This window comes from Ovis aries, chromosome 7 (assembly GCF_016772045.2).
Source record: "Ovis aries strain OAR_USU_Benz2616 breed Rambouillet chromosome 7, ARS-UI_Ramb_v3.0, whole genome shotgun sequence".
Taxonomy (NCBI): domain Eukaryota; kingdom Metazoa; phylum Chordata; class Mammalia; order Artiodactyla; family Bovidae; genus Ovis; species Ovis aries.
Window position 1 is genome coordinate 77,754,537 of NC_056060.1, and position 15,156 is coordinate 77,769,692.

Sequence of the window (15,156 nt, forward strand, 5' to 3'; positions counted from 1 at the left end):
ATTAAACTTTATTCACAGTCTTGTCACTTTCACCAAGCTCTCCAAAGTTCTCTTCCAGCACAAGAGTCACAGTGGTTTTTAACACAATGGTATCACCTCCAATGGTATGTTGGTGACTCAATGCCAATGTAGGTTAGTAAATTAATAAATGAATTTAGGTAAGGAGACATCAATAAATATTCAAGCCAACCTCACTGTCAGTACTGAAAAAGGATTACAACAAACCTCAAAACAAAGGAAACAGCAGACAGAAGGGAAATTTCACAACTCCTTCCAAGTTCTTTTCAATCCTGGCCTCAGGAGAAAATTTGAAATGTAAACCTCTTTACCTTTTCCAGGGCCAACCATTTTTCCAGTACAAGAAGCCAGAACCAGGCTAATCTTTGAGGACTGATATCCTGTCCACATCTGAAAAATGTAAAAAGAAAAAAAATTCTAAACAAAGAGTTTCTACTGATTTTTTCTTCTCTGTGATCCAAAATTTAGATTTCATTGCTCAGTCTGTTTTACACCTGAACAGGCAAGACATTGCCCTAATGAGAAATTTTTGAATGTATGTGACAGATCAGTAGAGGGAGAATCAGAACAGAACTAGCAGCATTCACTTAAAAAATAAAAAAGGAAAAGGTCTCAATTCTATCTCTATCTCCTTATCTAGTCTTACTTATTTTTAAACAAAATAATATTCCACCAAAAACCATAAAAGCAAAACTGTCTGAAACAAAACTTGAACTCTTGAAATAGAAACTGATATCAAGTAATCAAAGAAACCAGAAAGTTCATAAAAATTTGTTTTTTAACTCTGTGCTAAAAATAGGATTGGGGCTTCCCAGGTGGCCCTAGTGGTAAAGAACCTGTCTGCTAATGCAGGATACATTAGAGAGGTGGGTTCAGTCCCTGCATTGGCAGATGCCCTGGAGCAGGAAATGGCAACCCATTCCAGTATTCTTGCCTGGAGAATTCCATGGACAGAGGAACCTGGCAGGCTACAGTCCATAAGGTCGCAAAGAGTTAGACATGACTGAAGCAACTTAGCATAAAAAACAGAATTATATGAGTTCATAAGCCTTTCTTTGAAGTTAGTAGTTTAGACAGTAATTGACTAGAATCCAAATTTAAAGGAAGAAAAGAATCATGTAAATCTCCATTCTATATGTGCTAATACAATACTTTCTTATAAATAACTTCCAGAGTAAGGAAAAATGAGGGAAAAGACTGAAGTTTAACTCCTATACCACTAACTGTTAATAGCACTGCCAGGAAGAACTTCAAAATTCACACAGAGAACACTGGTTGCTAGGGGACAAAGAAGGAATCAATGCACAAATGGGTAGTCCCAGGGACTGGTGGAGGGGGGGTGCCGGAATTCTTTTGCGGTGATGCCTGATTATAGTGGTAGTTACATGAATCTTAGAATGGATAAAGATGCACAGAGCTGCACACATAAAAATGAATACATATTGGGACTACCCTGGTGGTCCAGTGGTTGGGACTCACACTTCTAATGCACGGGGTGTGGGTTCCATCTCTGGTTGGGGCACTAGGACCCTGCATGCAGTGCAGAACGGCCAAAAAAAAAAAAAAAAAAAGAGAGAGAGAGAATGCAGATTAAAAAAACTGTGAAAACCAAATCAGGATGTAGTCTAGCTATCAGTGGTGGTGGTTTAGTCGCCTAGTCGTGTCCAACTCTTTGCGACCCCATGGCCTGCCAGCTCCTCTGTCCATGGGATTTCCCAGGAAAGAATACTGGAGTGGGTTGCCATTTCCTTCTCCAAGGGATATTCCTGACCCTGGGGCTGAACCCGAGTCTCCTGCATTGGCAGGCGAATTCTTTACTGCTAAGCCATGAGGGAAGCCCCCCCTAGTTAACAGTACTGGTGTCAATTTTGTGGTTTGATATTCACTATAGTTATATAAGATGTCACAATTGGGGGAAGTTGGGGAAAGGGTACTCTTTGTATTATTTATGCATTTCTTGTGAGTCTATAATTAATTATTTCAAAATAAAAAGTTTCAAGTGAACTCACTTCTGGTCCTTTGTTAAAGCTACAACAGTATCTTCAATATCACAAGCAAGAAGGGAGCAGGATTTGCTCTTATGGAGGCAAAGAAAATGCTTTATTATTAATGATAATAAACATGAAATGCTCGTTCCAGGCTTAAATGCAGTTTCAGATGATAGTTCAAAGCCAAACTGATTAAGTAATAAACAGGCATGTAACAATATTATAGAAGTAAAATTTCAGAACAAGTGAAATACAATCTGCCTTTGTTAATTCTTCAAAGGTGATTGAGTGAGGCACGTGGACCAGAGCTCAAGTATTGAACATTTCCTCTCTCGTCCTGTGACTGCATGGCAGGAAGCAAGAGATCCCTTACCTCAGCTGATTGGGACACAGGACCAGCGCCCAAAGTATATCTTCCACCTTCTTTGGGATATCCCCTTGTGCCTCGTGTAGCTGAGGTACGCATGCCTTTGCCAGCTCCCATTCTCCTCTCCGAAGGCACTCACAGAAAAATCCTAAAAGCTGCTTCTGGGAAGCAGCTTCCTCTTTTCCAAATGGATGGTGCATTTTCCCCAGCACAGAGTGCAGGGAGATAGAAACAGATGAATTACAGAAAACACATCGGCTTTTTTCTCATTTGTGGACTATCTCCTAGAAACAATACACATCCGAGAGAAAAGAAAAGGAAGGAATAAGACAAACTAGTAATCACTTCCCGTACGAGGAAAGGCAGGACTTACTTTTCTAATCTGACATGTTACTGTCTCTCTTTTTGAGAAGTTCCACCTTTCCCCAAGGGGTGGATCCCATCTCTCTAGGCGCATCCAATATTTGATTAATATTAATCGTCATATTAGCCCGCAACGCAGACCCAAAACTCCACTTCCTTATTTCCTCCTGAACTTTATGCCCAATCTGGCTTCAAATCCCCAGGTGGTCGCCTCCCTAAAGATGAGAAATTCAGCAGGAACCTCCCTAGTTTGAGCCCTCTTTTAAGGCAGAGCACTGACGATCAGGAGAGGAATCGGTGTCAGAACGGGAAGGCGGTGGGGATTGGGGCGCGGGGACGCTTCCTATCCGGATCGTGGAGAGCGCTCCTGCCTCCTCCGGGCGCCTTACACTCACCCGCTCCCGGTGCCCAAATCTGTACATCTTCCAGCGAAGCCATGTTTGAGCCGAGTCAGGTGACAAATCTTGTTCGGCAGGCTGGGGCAGGGGGGTGAGGGGGAGGCGGGAATGAGGATTGACATCGGCTACTGTAATTGGTCAATGGAGGAAAGATGCAAATAAAGCGCCATATTTGTTTGGGTCACGTGACTCTACCTCAGGACCCGAGGAAGCTAGCCAGCTGGGAAAGCGATACCAGATACGTGCCTTAGGACCATCCCTCACAGTTCTGACAGTTCCTCCGCTTGATACCTTCCGTTTTGCCTTCGATGGAGCGAGTGGCAGGAATAGCTGTGTGCCTTGATCTTTTTTCTTTTGTTTTCTTTTCTCCTCCTAGTTTGAAGTTAGCGTTTACCTAGCGCCAGCCAGTGACAGTGCTTTGCCACGCCCTGGGGATACCCAGATCAAGGAGACTTAAGTCCTTCGTTATTATTCCGTCCACTTGGACTCCCTTATAATTCTGGAACCCTACGTTCTGAATTTCCAGTTCCTTCTGCTTAACTCCCGTTATGTATTTGCTCATTTTCCGACTTATGACCAACCTAGACAACATATTAAAAAGCAGAGACATTACTTTGTCAACAAAGGTCCGTCTAGTCAAGGCTATGGTTTTTCCAGTAGTCATGTATGGATGTGAGAGTCGGACTATAAAGAAAGCTGAGCGCCAAAGAATTGATGCTCTTGAACTGTGGTGTTGGAGAAGACTCTTGAGAGTCCCTTGGACTGCAAGGAGATCCAACTAGTCCATCCTAAAGGAGATCAGTCCTGGGTGTTCATTGGAAGGACTGATGTTGAAGCTGAAACTCCAATACTTTGGCCACCTGATGTGAAGAGCTGACTCATTTGAAAAGACCCTGATGCTCAGAGGGATTGAGGGCAGGAGGAGAAGGGGACGACAGAGGATGAGATGGCTTGGTGGCATCACCGACTCAATGGACACGGGTTTGGGTGGACTCGGGGAGTTGGTGATGAACAGGGAGGCCTGGCGTGCTGCAGTTCATGGGGTTGTAAAGAGTCGGATACAACTGAGCAACTGAACTGAACTGAACCGACAACCGTGAAGTGCGCTAGACTCTACTTTAGAAGCTGAAGAAGATGTGGTCCTTGTCCTCAAAGAGATCACAGTCTACTGAGGGGTACAGGTCAATAGTTACGATGCAGTGGGCTAAATGATAACACAGAGGTATGCACAGGGGAGATGAGAGCAAAGAATTAGCAAAAAGCCATTTTCAAATATAATAATCTGAAATCGAGTCTTAAAACAATTTACTAGGTTTCCTCATCACAGCTGTTTTTATACTGAACTTTCTGGTTTCCGTCATGTTCTTCAACTATAGACTCGGACTTTTCCCCATTACATGTTTTTGGCTTGAGCAGTTTCATTGAATATTTTCCAAACTATTTCACCACTAAAGGCGGAGAAAAAACCAAAGCAACCCAAAAATTATCTTCCAAAACTTGGATGATTGGTGGATTCTCGTCTATTCTCAGAAAATTGACGTGTCTTTCTGGTCCATTAAGCAGCTTTTAAATGAAGTGACAAAATAAAGAATAGAAACTTAAAGTTATTTCCTGGCATCGTATTCTCCTTGCTGACATTCCTCCACCGGGTTTTGATAATCACTATAATGAGAAATTGACTGGGACTCACCGATATTAGAGAGTGTGAACTACAATTCCCAGCAAGCAGCGGAGCCGCCCTGGGCCTGTGCCTACCTTTTATTGGATAGTTCCCCAGGGTGACGACCCAACCAGGGCTTCGGTTATTGCTTTCCATCGCTTTCCGCGGGTAAGTGTGTAAGGGATAGGGGAAACTTTGAAAGTTGGATGCTGCAGAACCCGGTACTGGAAAGTTTCCTGTTGCGGGCGGTTTGGGGGAATGGGGTGCGCTTAGTATTTCCTACTCCCTCTCTGGGCACGTGTTGTTGATATCGGGGGAGTGGAGAGCCACTCTTGGGTGCAGACGCACGCCCCCTTAGGTACATTGGGATCTTATCTTGAGCCCAGCCGCAGATCTTAGGGGGTCTGGTCTTCCTTTGTGGGGGTTGCGTGGAAGCTGCACCTTGTTGGGAAGAGCTGTTAAGGGATTCTGGGGTGATGTTTTCGCCTCTTGATGTCCATCCATCTTCCCACGTGTGGGCAGTTTGAGGTCTAGGAAGGAGAGCCCGTCATTAAGGGAAGTTGAGTGTCTGCCTGTCTTCAGGTGTTGTTGAATTAAGAGGTACTTAATAGTGTGGAATATGGAGTCAGATACCTGGGTTCGAATGCAGACTCCACCTTGTGCTAGATGTTAGGCTTTGCTTAAGTTTTTCAACTCAGTGCCTCGGTATCAAACTATAAAATGGGGTAAAAATCTGAGTTCTTGGAAAAGTGGCATGTAATAAGGGCTCAAGAAATATTAGCTATTATTGTTAATTCACAATTTTCTATCGTAAGGATTTTTCTTTTCTTGATAAGAAGAGCATTCACTTTCCAGGATCGAACTTCTTCCCTCACACCCTCGTGCACATGCACTCACACATATAGGCAGGGCATGGATTTAACGTGGAAGAAACAAACGTTCAAGCCATAACAGCGTGTTAATAAGATTATCGAACAAATGAGTTCACCGTGTGATGAGAACATTGGAGAGAAAGAGAGTAAGCAGGAAGTCTTTGTGGAGGAAAATCAGGGAGGCAGGATGGCCCTTATGTAACCTATCAATGTTATGGCTGGAAGGCAGGTCACCTGAGGTCGCAAATGCTGGTTTTGCTGAATGAATTAATAGTAATTGTTAGCACTAGGAGCCAGGCACCATCCACATCCTCTAACCTTCACTACATTCCTGCAAAGTAGGATTTCCACGATGTCTGTTTTTCAGATGAGGAAAGTAAGGTACTGGGAGGCAAGTGATTTTACCAGAAAGGTCAGAATCTGGGCCTTGCAATCTGATATATGAATGAGAGGAAAGTGAGGGACCAGTTTGCCAAGAGGCTTTAGGCCATCATAAGAAATGTGGAGTTTATCCTGTGGTCTCATGGTCCCATGGGCAGTTTGAAAGGATGAGAGTGACGGGATTGGAGCACATTTTTAGGAGGCTACCTCTGACAGGATTGTGACTTGTGGGTCAGTTTGGTGCTTACTCCTCTCTGCTTCCATCTGAGTATGTGTGTTCTTGTTGCTGTCGTGTCCGACTCTGTCACCCTATGGACTGTAGCTGCCCGGGGGATTCTCCAGGCAAGAATACTGGAGTGAGTTGCCATAGCACATTTAAATTCCTATGACAATACTTGCTGCATGACTAGTTATTTGTATATATATTCCTTTTCATCTTTTACTGTGGGTTTCCGAAGGGGAGAAGTATACTAAAGTGATTCTTGTGGCACAGCACTCAGCAGAAGGTGTGCTTAAGAAGCATCTGTGGAAGGAACAAACGATTTATTTTTTTGTCGGTTGAGGGGTGGGTGTGCAGGGCAGAGAGTGACCAGAGGCAATATGAGTAGTCTAGGCAAGTGATGTGTTTGTGTGCGCTCAGTCGTGTTTGACTCTCTGTGACCCCATGGACTATAGCCCACCAGGCTCTTCTGTCCATGGGATTTCCCAGGCAAGAATACTGGAGTGGGTTGCCATTTGCTTCTTCAGGGGATCTTCACTATCCAGGGATCAAACCTGCGTTTCTTGCATTGGCAGGTGGATTCTTTTATCCCTGAGCCACTAGAGAAGCCCTGTTCTCCTTTTTGGGTTGAATTTATTAGTCAAAATGATGTCATTGCTCAGAGCTACCTGGTATGTGAAGACCCTGGGCAATGATTCAGCAGATGTCACTTGGTAAACTTTCTATTGGAGACACAAAACCCAACACTGACAAATTCCCTATGAGTGAAATGAGGATTTACTTTGTGATTGTGGGAGGGATGTGTGTGTGAGAGAGAGAAAGATGAGGGAGAGAGAAAGAGTGTTAATCTGATTAGAAATTTGGGCCCTGGTATTGGAAATAAATATCTACATTCTCAGTGAATAGTTCCCAAATGTGACTCTTTTTCTGATCATTTTATTGTTTCATCTCCTGGAACAATGAAGAGTCCCTGTTTCTACTTTATCCAGAGGATATTCTGCCATCTGAGTATAATACAGCTTCTCCTTTGCTTGTGTTATTAAGAGAATCACAGTGATTCTGTTCTAACTCTCTGAAGGCATATATTTCATGAGCCTCATTTAGTCCTCACAGGGTTCAACAGCAAGAGTGACATTTAATTGCATGTGGGAATGTGAGCAGCTAGTATAATAAAAAAAATTTCAGTTTGCAAATAACACCTGAAATAACAAAATCTGTTGATTCAGAATGTTCTGACTCCTAAAAGAGAGGTTCAGTATGATTATGGACTTGTAGAAGAGGGATAGGCCTCAGAGTCAGACTTCCTGGGTTCAAATTCTGGATCTACCATTTACTTTTTCTGGTAACAGTGGAATGGCTAACCTTTCCAGACTTTGGTTTTCTCATATGTAAAAATAGGATCCGTCATCAACCTTTCTTATAGGGCTGTTGAGAAGCTTAAATGTGGCAATTGATGTAAAGCTTTGAAACAGTGCCTGATACATAGAAGGTGGTCAATAAATTTATTATTGTTTCAGTGCAATGAAAGCAGACTTTCTGGGACTGCTCTTTGGAAATATTTGTGTTAATTACACATCCAAATAAAGTTTATGAATGAACTGAAAATCTTAAGAAAGAAAGGAAAGAAAGTGAAGTCACTCAGTCGTGTCCGACTATTTGCGACCCTGTGAACTGTAGCCTACCAGGCTGCTCTGTCCATGGGATTCTCCAGGCAAAAATATTGGAGTGGGTTACTATTTCCTTCTCCAGGGGATCTTCCCGACCCAGGGATCGAACCCAGGTCTACCGCATTGGAGGCAGACGCTGGTATTATTATATTTGTGTAATAAGTTTTTAAATAATTTTTGTGAAATGCAGATTCTTACATTGCTTTTTTCCATGTTTGACAAACAGTAATCTCCCCTATTTAAAGTATTTAGAAAGATTTATAGCCTTCTTTTATTTTATCAGTAATATTTTAAATACCATACATTTCATTTTATATATGGAGAGGCTTGAAAATGTTTTATTTTGTAGAGTGTTGTGGATAGCCCATCTGCTACTGCTTATGCTATTTCCCAATGTTTTTTCAAGGTTCTTTTTCTTGTGCATCTGGAGGCATGGGTAGCAAGAAACTAAGACGAGTGGGTTTATCACAAGAGCTGTGTGATCGTCTGAACAGACATCAGATTGTTACCTGTCAGGTACAATTTGTTTAATTTTTCTCAGTGAGAAACCTTAAGTGCAAATTAATCTTACGTGACCTAAATAACTCTTTTCTTAAAAAAATTTTGCTTCAAGTTTTAGAAAACGTGTTTATTTTAGTTGGAGGATAATTGCTTTAAAATATTGTTGTAGTTTCTGCCATACATCAACATGAATCAGCCATAGGTATCCCCTCCTTCTTGAACCTCCCTCCCAATAACTCTTAATTGCATCTGAAATATGAACATTTAGGTTTATAAAAAAAGATAAATGATGGTGCTTGCTAATTCAAAATAACAAACCACTTACCTTGTATTTCCAAATGTGATTTCATTTCAAGAGTTTTGCATTTTAGTTAGGATTGGGTTAGGAGAATGCTCATGGCAGAAGGTGAAATACACCTGGCCATTTATTTGGGATTCTAGAGAAGTTTTGTCCTTGTGAAAGAAATTCTGTAGTTACATGAGAAATATGACTCAAATGAGGAGACAATATTCAAAATAGATAATTTCTCTTGAAAGCAAGAAAAATTTTTAGAATTATTTTTCTATCGGTGGAGTGAGAAAAATATATAAAGTGGATGTTGTATAGTTAAGCACAAAAGTAAAGCAAATCCCTCTTAGGAGGTTAAATTAGATTTAACATTTTACATTAGGAATTAATCCTTGATAAGATGGACTTTTAGAGAATGCTGGAGTTTTTTGTTTTTTTCAATTGCTTTGTGTGTTAATGATATCTTTGCTTTCTCTGTTATACATTGGATAACCTTCATGTTCATACTTTGAAACACAATTAAAAATATGATATTTAACATTTCAGTCCACAGTTGGTTTTATTCTCTCTCAGTGATTAAATACTCCCTCTGAATAATCTTATAGCTTAGGATGAAACTGATTTCATATCTGGGTGTCTGTTTGTGTCCAAACTTTTGGGCACAGGGGCACTGCTCATATCCATTTGGGCTGATTTCTGCTGCTATGTATTTTTACTTGGTGTGTCCTTTGATATATACTAAATTGGATGTTTAGAAGATAAGATTATGTCGTATCTTTTAGTTAAGGAATATTTAGGAGGAAAATACTATAAGAAACATACAAACTGATCTACAATAAATTATGCTTTTATTTGCACATGGACAGTGTCAGTTGAAAGCTTCCTTTTAATTCCAGTATCTCTGTTATATATGTATATTTAAAGTAGTCTCTTTATGTTTTTTAGGACTTTCTATGTCTTTCCCCACTGGAGCTTATGAAGATGACTGGCCTTAGTTATCAAGCTGTCCATGAACTTCTGTGTGTGGTTAGCAGGGCCTGTGCACCACAGATGCAAACGGTATATATGTATTTTAGAATTATGGTTTGGTTATGATTTTTATTTTGAAAAGCTTCTGTATTCTCTTTAAAATCTTTTAGGGGATAAGGTAAAAGCAAAAATAGAGATGAACACCTCAAAAATACCAACCCTCACAATGTAAGAGTTAGTCCTCTAATGAGAATAAATTTATGTTATTTATAAGCTCATGGGAGACAGTTACGGGAATGAGAGATAACAGGAATTTTTTTTCTCTGTAGCTGGCAGTGTTATTTCAGAAGGTCATCTTTCTCTTTTACTTGTTTGGGAAGGATTTGTGAACCTCATGGTTAAACTATAATATACTCTTAATTTTAGAATGTCCCTGTCTCTATAATACTAACTTTTACCATCATCATTACTCTACTCTACATCTCAGAGTATGCATATTGGACTCACACTGACTTATTGATTGAATGAATAATGCTTTAAAACTTATCCTCACTCCTGAGAGGAGTTAAAGTCTTTTGAAATAAGCCCACATCAAGTTGTACTATTATTTCATACTTTCTGTGTCATGCCTTTAGCTTTTCAAAATGTAGGTTTAGTGCATGGTAGAAAATGTCTCATTTTCTCAGTGTAAGAGTTACCTGAAAATCTGTCCAGTGTTTTGCAAATGTATTTATTTGTGTGGGTTGTAAACTACTTACCATGTTATATTGAAATCTGGTAACCACTGAGCAATAAAGGAGGATCCAACTCTGTGGAGGAAGGAAGGAATATTAGTGTCATTTGAAACTTTGAAAACAATGAACAGATTGAGTATTTTCTTTTGTTCCGGTTTTGCTTGTGATCTAAGGAAAATACTTTAAAGGCAGAATCATCAGAAGGTGACTAAGAATCGGAATTAGAAATGGGCACTAGTCTTAGCTTTGTCATTGGTTTCAACAAAGATAAGTAGCTTTGAACAGCCCACTTTGTTTTATGGGAGAAGTTAAAGAGTTAAAATCATATGTGATGATTTCATTAGGAGGTTCAAATTTCACTGTTTTGAAAGTTGTAAAGCACCAAGAGAACCTTTTAATTTGACATCTGTGATTCAATATGTATTGCATATTCCTAGTCAGATAATGAAGCAGGAGATGATGGCTAGGAAATTCACCTTTAATCTCCACAATTCACCTTTAATCTCCACGTCCTTCACCAGTTTCAGCTGCAATGTCACTGCCATTCCAATTGTCAGTTCAAGGAGCCATCTTTCTCCTTTGTTGTACATTTACTTTCATAACAGTCATTCTTTAGAGTCCTGCCTTAAATATTGGATTAGCCTTAGTTCATTCCCTCACAAAGATTTTTTGTTTTGTTAATTTATTTATTCAGCCATTTATTCCTTCAACAAATATTTATTGAGTGCTAGCCATGGATGTGTCGGTTACTGGAGATATTGTAGTGAAGATGATTGATAAAGTTTTCTGCCCTTCTGTAGCTTACAGTCTAGTGGGAACTGCTGCTGCTGCTAAGTCACTTCAGTCGTGTCTGACTCTGTGCGACCCCATAGATGGCAGCTCACCAGGCTCCCCCGTCCCCGGGATTCTCCAGGCAAGAACATTGGAGTGGGTTGCCATTTCCTTCTCCAATGCGTGAAAGTGAAAAGTGAAAGTGAAGTCGCTTAGTCATGTCCGACTCTTAGCGACCCCATAGACCGCAGCCTACCAGGCTCCTCTGTCCATGGGATTTTCTAGGCAAGAGTACTGGAGTGGGGTGCCATTGCCTTCTCTGCTAGTGGGAACAGTCGGACATTAAACAAACAATTGTATAAATGATTAATTAATTGTAGTAATGGTAAGTCCTATCAGAGAAAAGTACAAAGAGCTTAGAAACTGAAAGGGACATTGCTTAGTGCAGGGGTCAGCAAGGGCTCCCTCACGGAACCAACACTTCAGCTGAAACCTGATGGATGAACAGGAGAGAGACAGCCAAAGGGACTGGGAAGGGAGGGGAGCAGGGAAGGGCTTGCAAGCAGTGAGTGGGAAATGCAGAGACCCTGTGAAGAGCAGGAGAATGGTGCTTGTATGGTAAGAAGGTCAGGCTGGTCTGAGTGAACATAGCAAGGAAGAGAGGGGCGAGAGATGAAGCTGGAGAAGCAAGCAGAGTCAGGTCATTGGGGCCTGCAGGCCTGTTAAGGATTTTGGACTTTATTCTGAGAGCAATGATAAGTCATCAAAGGGAGTAATCTAGTATGTGTTTTTAAAAAACTCAGTCTTTAAACATAGACAAGTGATTGAAAAGGAACAAGGAAATATTTGTAGACTAGTTAGGTATCTGTGACCATACTCCAGACAGATTGTGACCTGGACTATTAGTGTGGTGTTAATGTCAACGGTATAATGTCAGTTACCATGAGCGATACGTAGGAGGTAGCATGAGTAGGATTTGGTGATGATTTGTCTGTGGGTCGTGATGAGGTACAGGAAAGGGTCAGAGATGATTCCTTGATTTTGCTCTATGAGACTGGATGGTACCATTTCCTGAGATAAGGAATATTGGAAGAGGATCAGGTTTGAGGGAGGCAGATCATGGATTTGTTAGTACTTGCTGAATTTAGGCACTTGTGAAACACTGAATGAATGTATGAAGTAGGCAGATAAATATGTGGACCTAAGCTTGAGGGATAGCGTGCACTGGGGAGTCATCAGGATGAAAATGGTAGTCAAAATCATGAAGATGGACGGGAGATTGCCTAGAAAGTATGCACAGTAAGAAAGTAAGTGTGCCCGAGGCCGAGTCCCGAGTCAGTCAGCATTTAAAGATCAGATCAGACAACGATGGATCTGAGAAGCAGCCACCGAAGAAGAAAACTGGTGGAGTTACTGATAAAACTTTTTGGCCAACCCTGTATTAATATGTTGGTCTCCTGTGTCCTCATAGAGGCAGAAGAGCTTGGATTTGAGACCTAGGTTTATTAAATTGTAAGCTTTAAGTGGGTAGAAACTATGTCTATTTGGTTTACTACTCTATTCCCAGAGCTTATCATATTATATAGCATGCACTAGGCAATTAATTTGTATTTGTTGAATGAATGAGTGAATAAATAATTACGATTCTGTGGCTTGACCTCAGTTTATTTGGGTAATTTAATACTAGTAATTTTTAATGTTAGAGATTACTTGCACATTGCTGGTAGGTATGTAATTATGTCAACTACTTCTGCAAAGACCTTTTTTCCAACTAAGGTGACATCACAGGTTCCAAGGATTTGATACGGCTTTCTTTTGAGGGTCCATATCTTAGTCCACACCACCTGCTTTCAAGCTGTTCTTCACATACCAAGCTTGGTTTGAAACGGTAGCTTGATCGTGTCACTCCCTGTTGCTCTCAGCCTACATGCCACACTTCAGCAAGATTCCTCTGATGCAGCCTCTGCTTATTTCTCCAGCCTCTTCATTTGCCATGCCATCTCACGACCATGCTCCATCTTTCAGCCATTCTAAATCACCTCTTTCTGTTTTGCAATTTCCCGTTAGTTTCCATTTCTTATTTCTTGCTCCTTGACCTCTCTTCCTACATTCTTGTCTCTTTGGCAGGAACATGCACATTTCCTTTGCCCATCTCACAGCCTTTTCAGGTTTTAGCTCAGACATCCAGATCTTCCCTTGATCACAAAATTCAGATCAGGTGATTGGACCTGGACACATCCACTTGCCAGTCTCCACTTGCCCTATCACAGTAGCTTGTGTTTAACTGTATTGTAATTGCCTGCTCTCTAGTCCTAGTTTCAAAGTCTCTAGTTGGCTATAAGTCCTGGGAGGGTAGGGGCTCTGTCTTTTATATCACAGCCTTCAAATTTAGCACAGTCCATGTGAAGTGAAAGTTGGTCAGTCATGTCCGACTCTTTGCGACCCCATGGACTATACACTCCATGGAATTCTCCAGGCCAGAATACTGGCGTGGGTAGCCTTTCCCTTCCCCAGGGGATCTTCCCAACCCAGGGATCAAACCTAGGTCTCCCACATTGCAGGTGGATTCTTTACCAGCTGAGCCACAAGGGAAGCCCAGCACAGTCCATGGCACAGAGTAAATAGTTGTAGAATAAATAAGTAATACAAGGAAAAAAACACGAGTTGGGTTCTAGCTGCTGAAATTTGAATTCGGAGTTGGCTTCTGTTTTTGAATAAATATGGAGGTTGAAAAGAACTTGACTTTTTCTTTGATCAGGCGTATGAGATAAAGACACAGAGGTGTGCTGCTCACTCATCAGCATTTTTGTCTACGACCCTGCCTGCTCTGGACGAAGCCCTGCATGGTGGTGTAGCTTGTGGATCCCTCACAGAGGTAAAGAAGACACTTTCCAAACCTTCCAACATTGACCTAGAACCTTCAGAACCAGGGGAAAAAGTGTAATTAAGACATATAAATTATTTCATGACTATTCATCTAAATTGTAAGCACCTCAAGGGCAGGGTTCTCCACTCAGTCCCTGGTGGTACTAGCATAGGTTTACCAAAAGGAAGATGTTCTAAAAATCCTGGCTGACTGACCGAAATCTACTTGGGTGGTTGTTTCTCTGAATTAGAAATTGAATATTATGAAATAATAGGAAACAATTCGGGGGGAATTAGAACAGGATCTCTGCTTAGTGTATTAGGAAGGAAAATTTGAAATTTTATTTATGTGCAGGTAAATTTCAGTATTATGCTGAAATGAGCTATTTTTACTCCCTGTTAAAGATAAAATTTGGTTGTAGGAAGTAATCAGTTGTGTTAGTTATTTATTGTTACATCACAAATTACCCACAAACTAAGTGGCTTCCACGACAGTAAACACCGATTTCTGTTTCTTTGGGACTGGCTTAGCTTGGAGATACTGGTGAGGGGTGCGAGGGGACAGGTTGGTGCTGGTTGTTGGCAGGAGGTCATGATTCTCCCCTGGAGAGCTCCCTGTAGGCTGCCTGAATCTCCTCGTGGCACGATGTCTGACTCCCCCAGGCAAGATGGAAATGGCCATTCCTTTGATGATTTAGCTTTGTAAGTTACACACCATCATTTCTGCCACTTTCTTCTCTTTAGAAGCAGGTCATTAAGTCCAGTCCATGTTCAAGTAAAGGCAAATTAAGCTCTACCTTTTGAATGGAGTGTCAACAATTTGAGGATATTTTAAAACAACAACAGGTTTTTTTCCCTGAAAACTGCATTGATGTGTTTAGTGGTCCTGATGTGGTGACTCTGTAGGCTGTGTTTACCAGTGCAGTCCTAAAGGCCTCCTTTCCTGAGAGTTCTAGGGGCATAGATGTGTGAAACAAACTTTTAACAAGAGTAGATGCTTAAAGCATTGTGATAGGCATAAATTTAACTGTAGATATTTTTCTTTGAAGATATAGAACCTGTTTTAGATAGTAAGCCTTGTTTTATTTCCTGA

The 15,156-nt window shown here is 41.1% G+C and overlaps 2 protein-coding genes across 15 annotated transcripts in view; one reads left to right on the forward strand and one right to left on the reverse strand.

The window, feature by feature from the left end:
• ZFYVE26 (zinc finger FYVE-type containing 26) overlaps positions 1-3,188 on the reverse strand; it is a 67,291-nt gene extending 64,103 nt beyond the window's left edge. For all 5 annotated transcript variants that reach the window (XM_060418196.1, XM_060418198.1, XM_004010742.5 and 2 more), the window contains exons 1-3: positions 3,132-3,188; positions 2,380-2,657; positions 330-408 (exon numbers count right to left, since the gene is read on the reverse strand). In XM_060418196.1, coding sequence (XP_060274179.1) covers positions 330-408; positions 2,380-2,573 — 273 coding nt within the window. In that variant the 5' untranslated portion in view covers positions 2,574-2,657; positions 3,132-3,188. The remainder of the gene's footprint in view (positions 1-329; positions 409-2,379; positions 2,658-3,131) is intronic.
• A 133-nt stretch (positions 3,189-3,321) lies between these two features.
• Positions 3,322-15,156, forward strand: part of RAD51B (RAD51 paralog B) — a 632,024-nt gene continuing 620,189 nt past the window's right edge. For 6 of the 10 annotated variants that reach the window (XM_060418204.1, XM_042252666.2, XM_060418203.1 and 3 more), the window contains exons 1-4: positions 3,322-4,962; positions 8,341-8,450; positions 9,670-9,783; positions 13,957-14,073. In XM_060418204.1, coding sequence (XP_060274187.1) covers positions 8,367-8,450; positions 9,670-9,783; positions 13,957-14,073 — 315 coding nt within the window. In that variant the 5' untranslated portion in view covers positions 3,322-4,962; positions 8,341-8,366. Of the gene's footprint in view, positions 5,813-6,375; positions 6,404-8,340; positions 8,451-9,669; positions 9,784-13,956; positions 14,074-15,156 lie in introns of those variants that run through there. The other 4 variants (XM_060418201.1, XM_042252667.2, XM_060418206.1 and 1 more) reach the window with 4 other exon arrangements.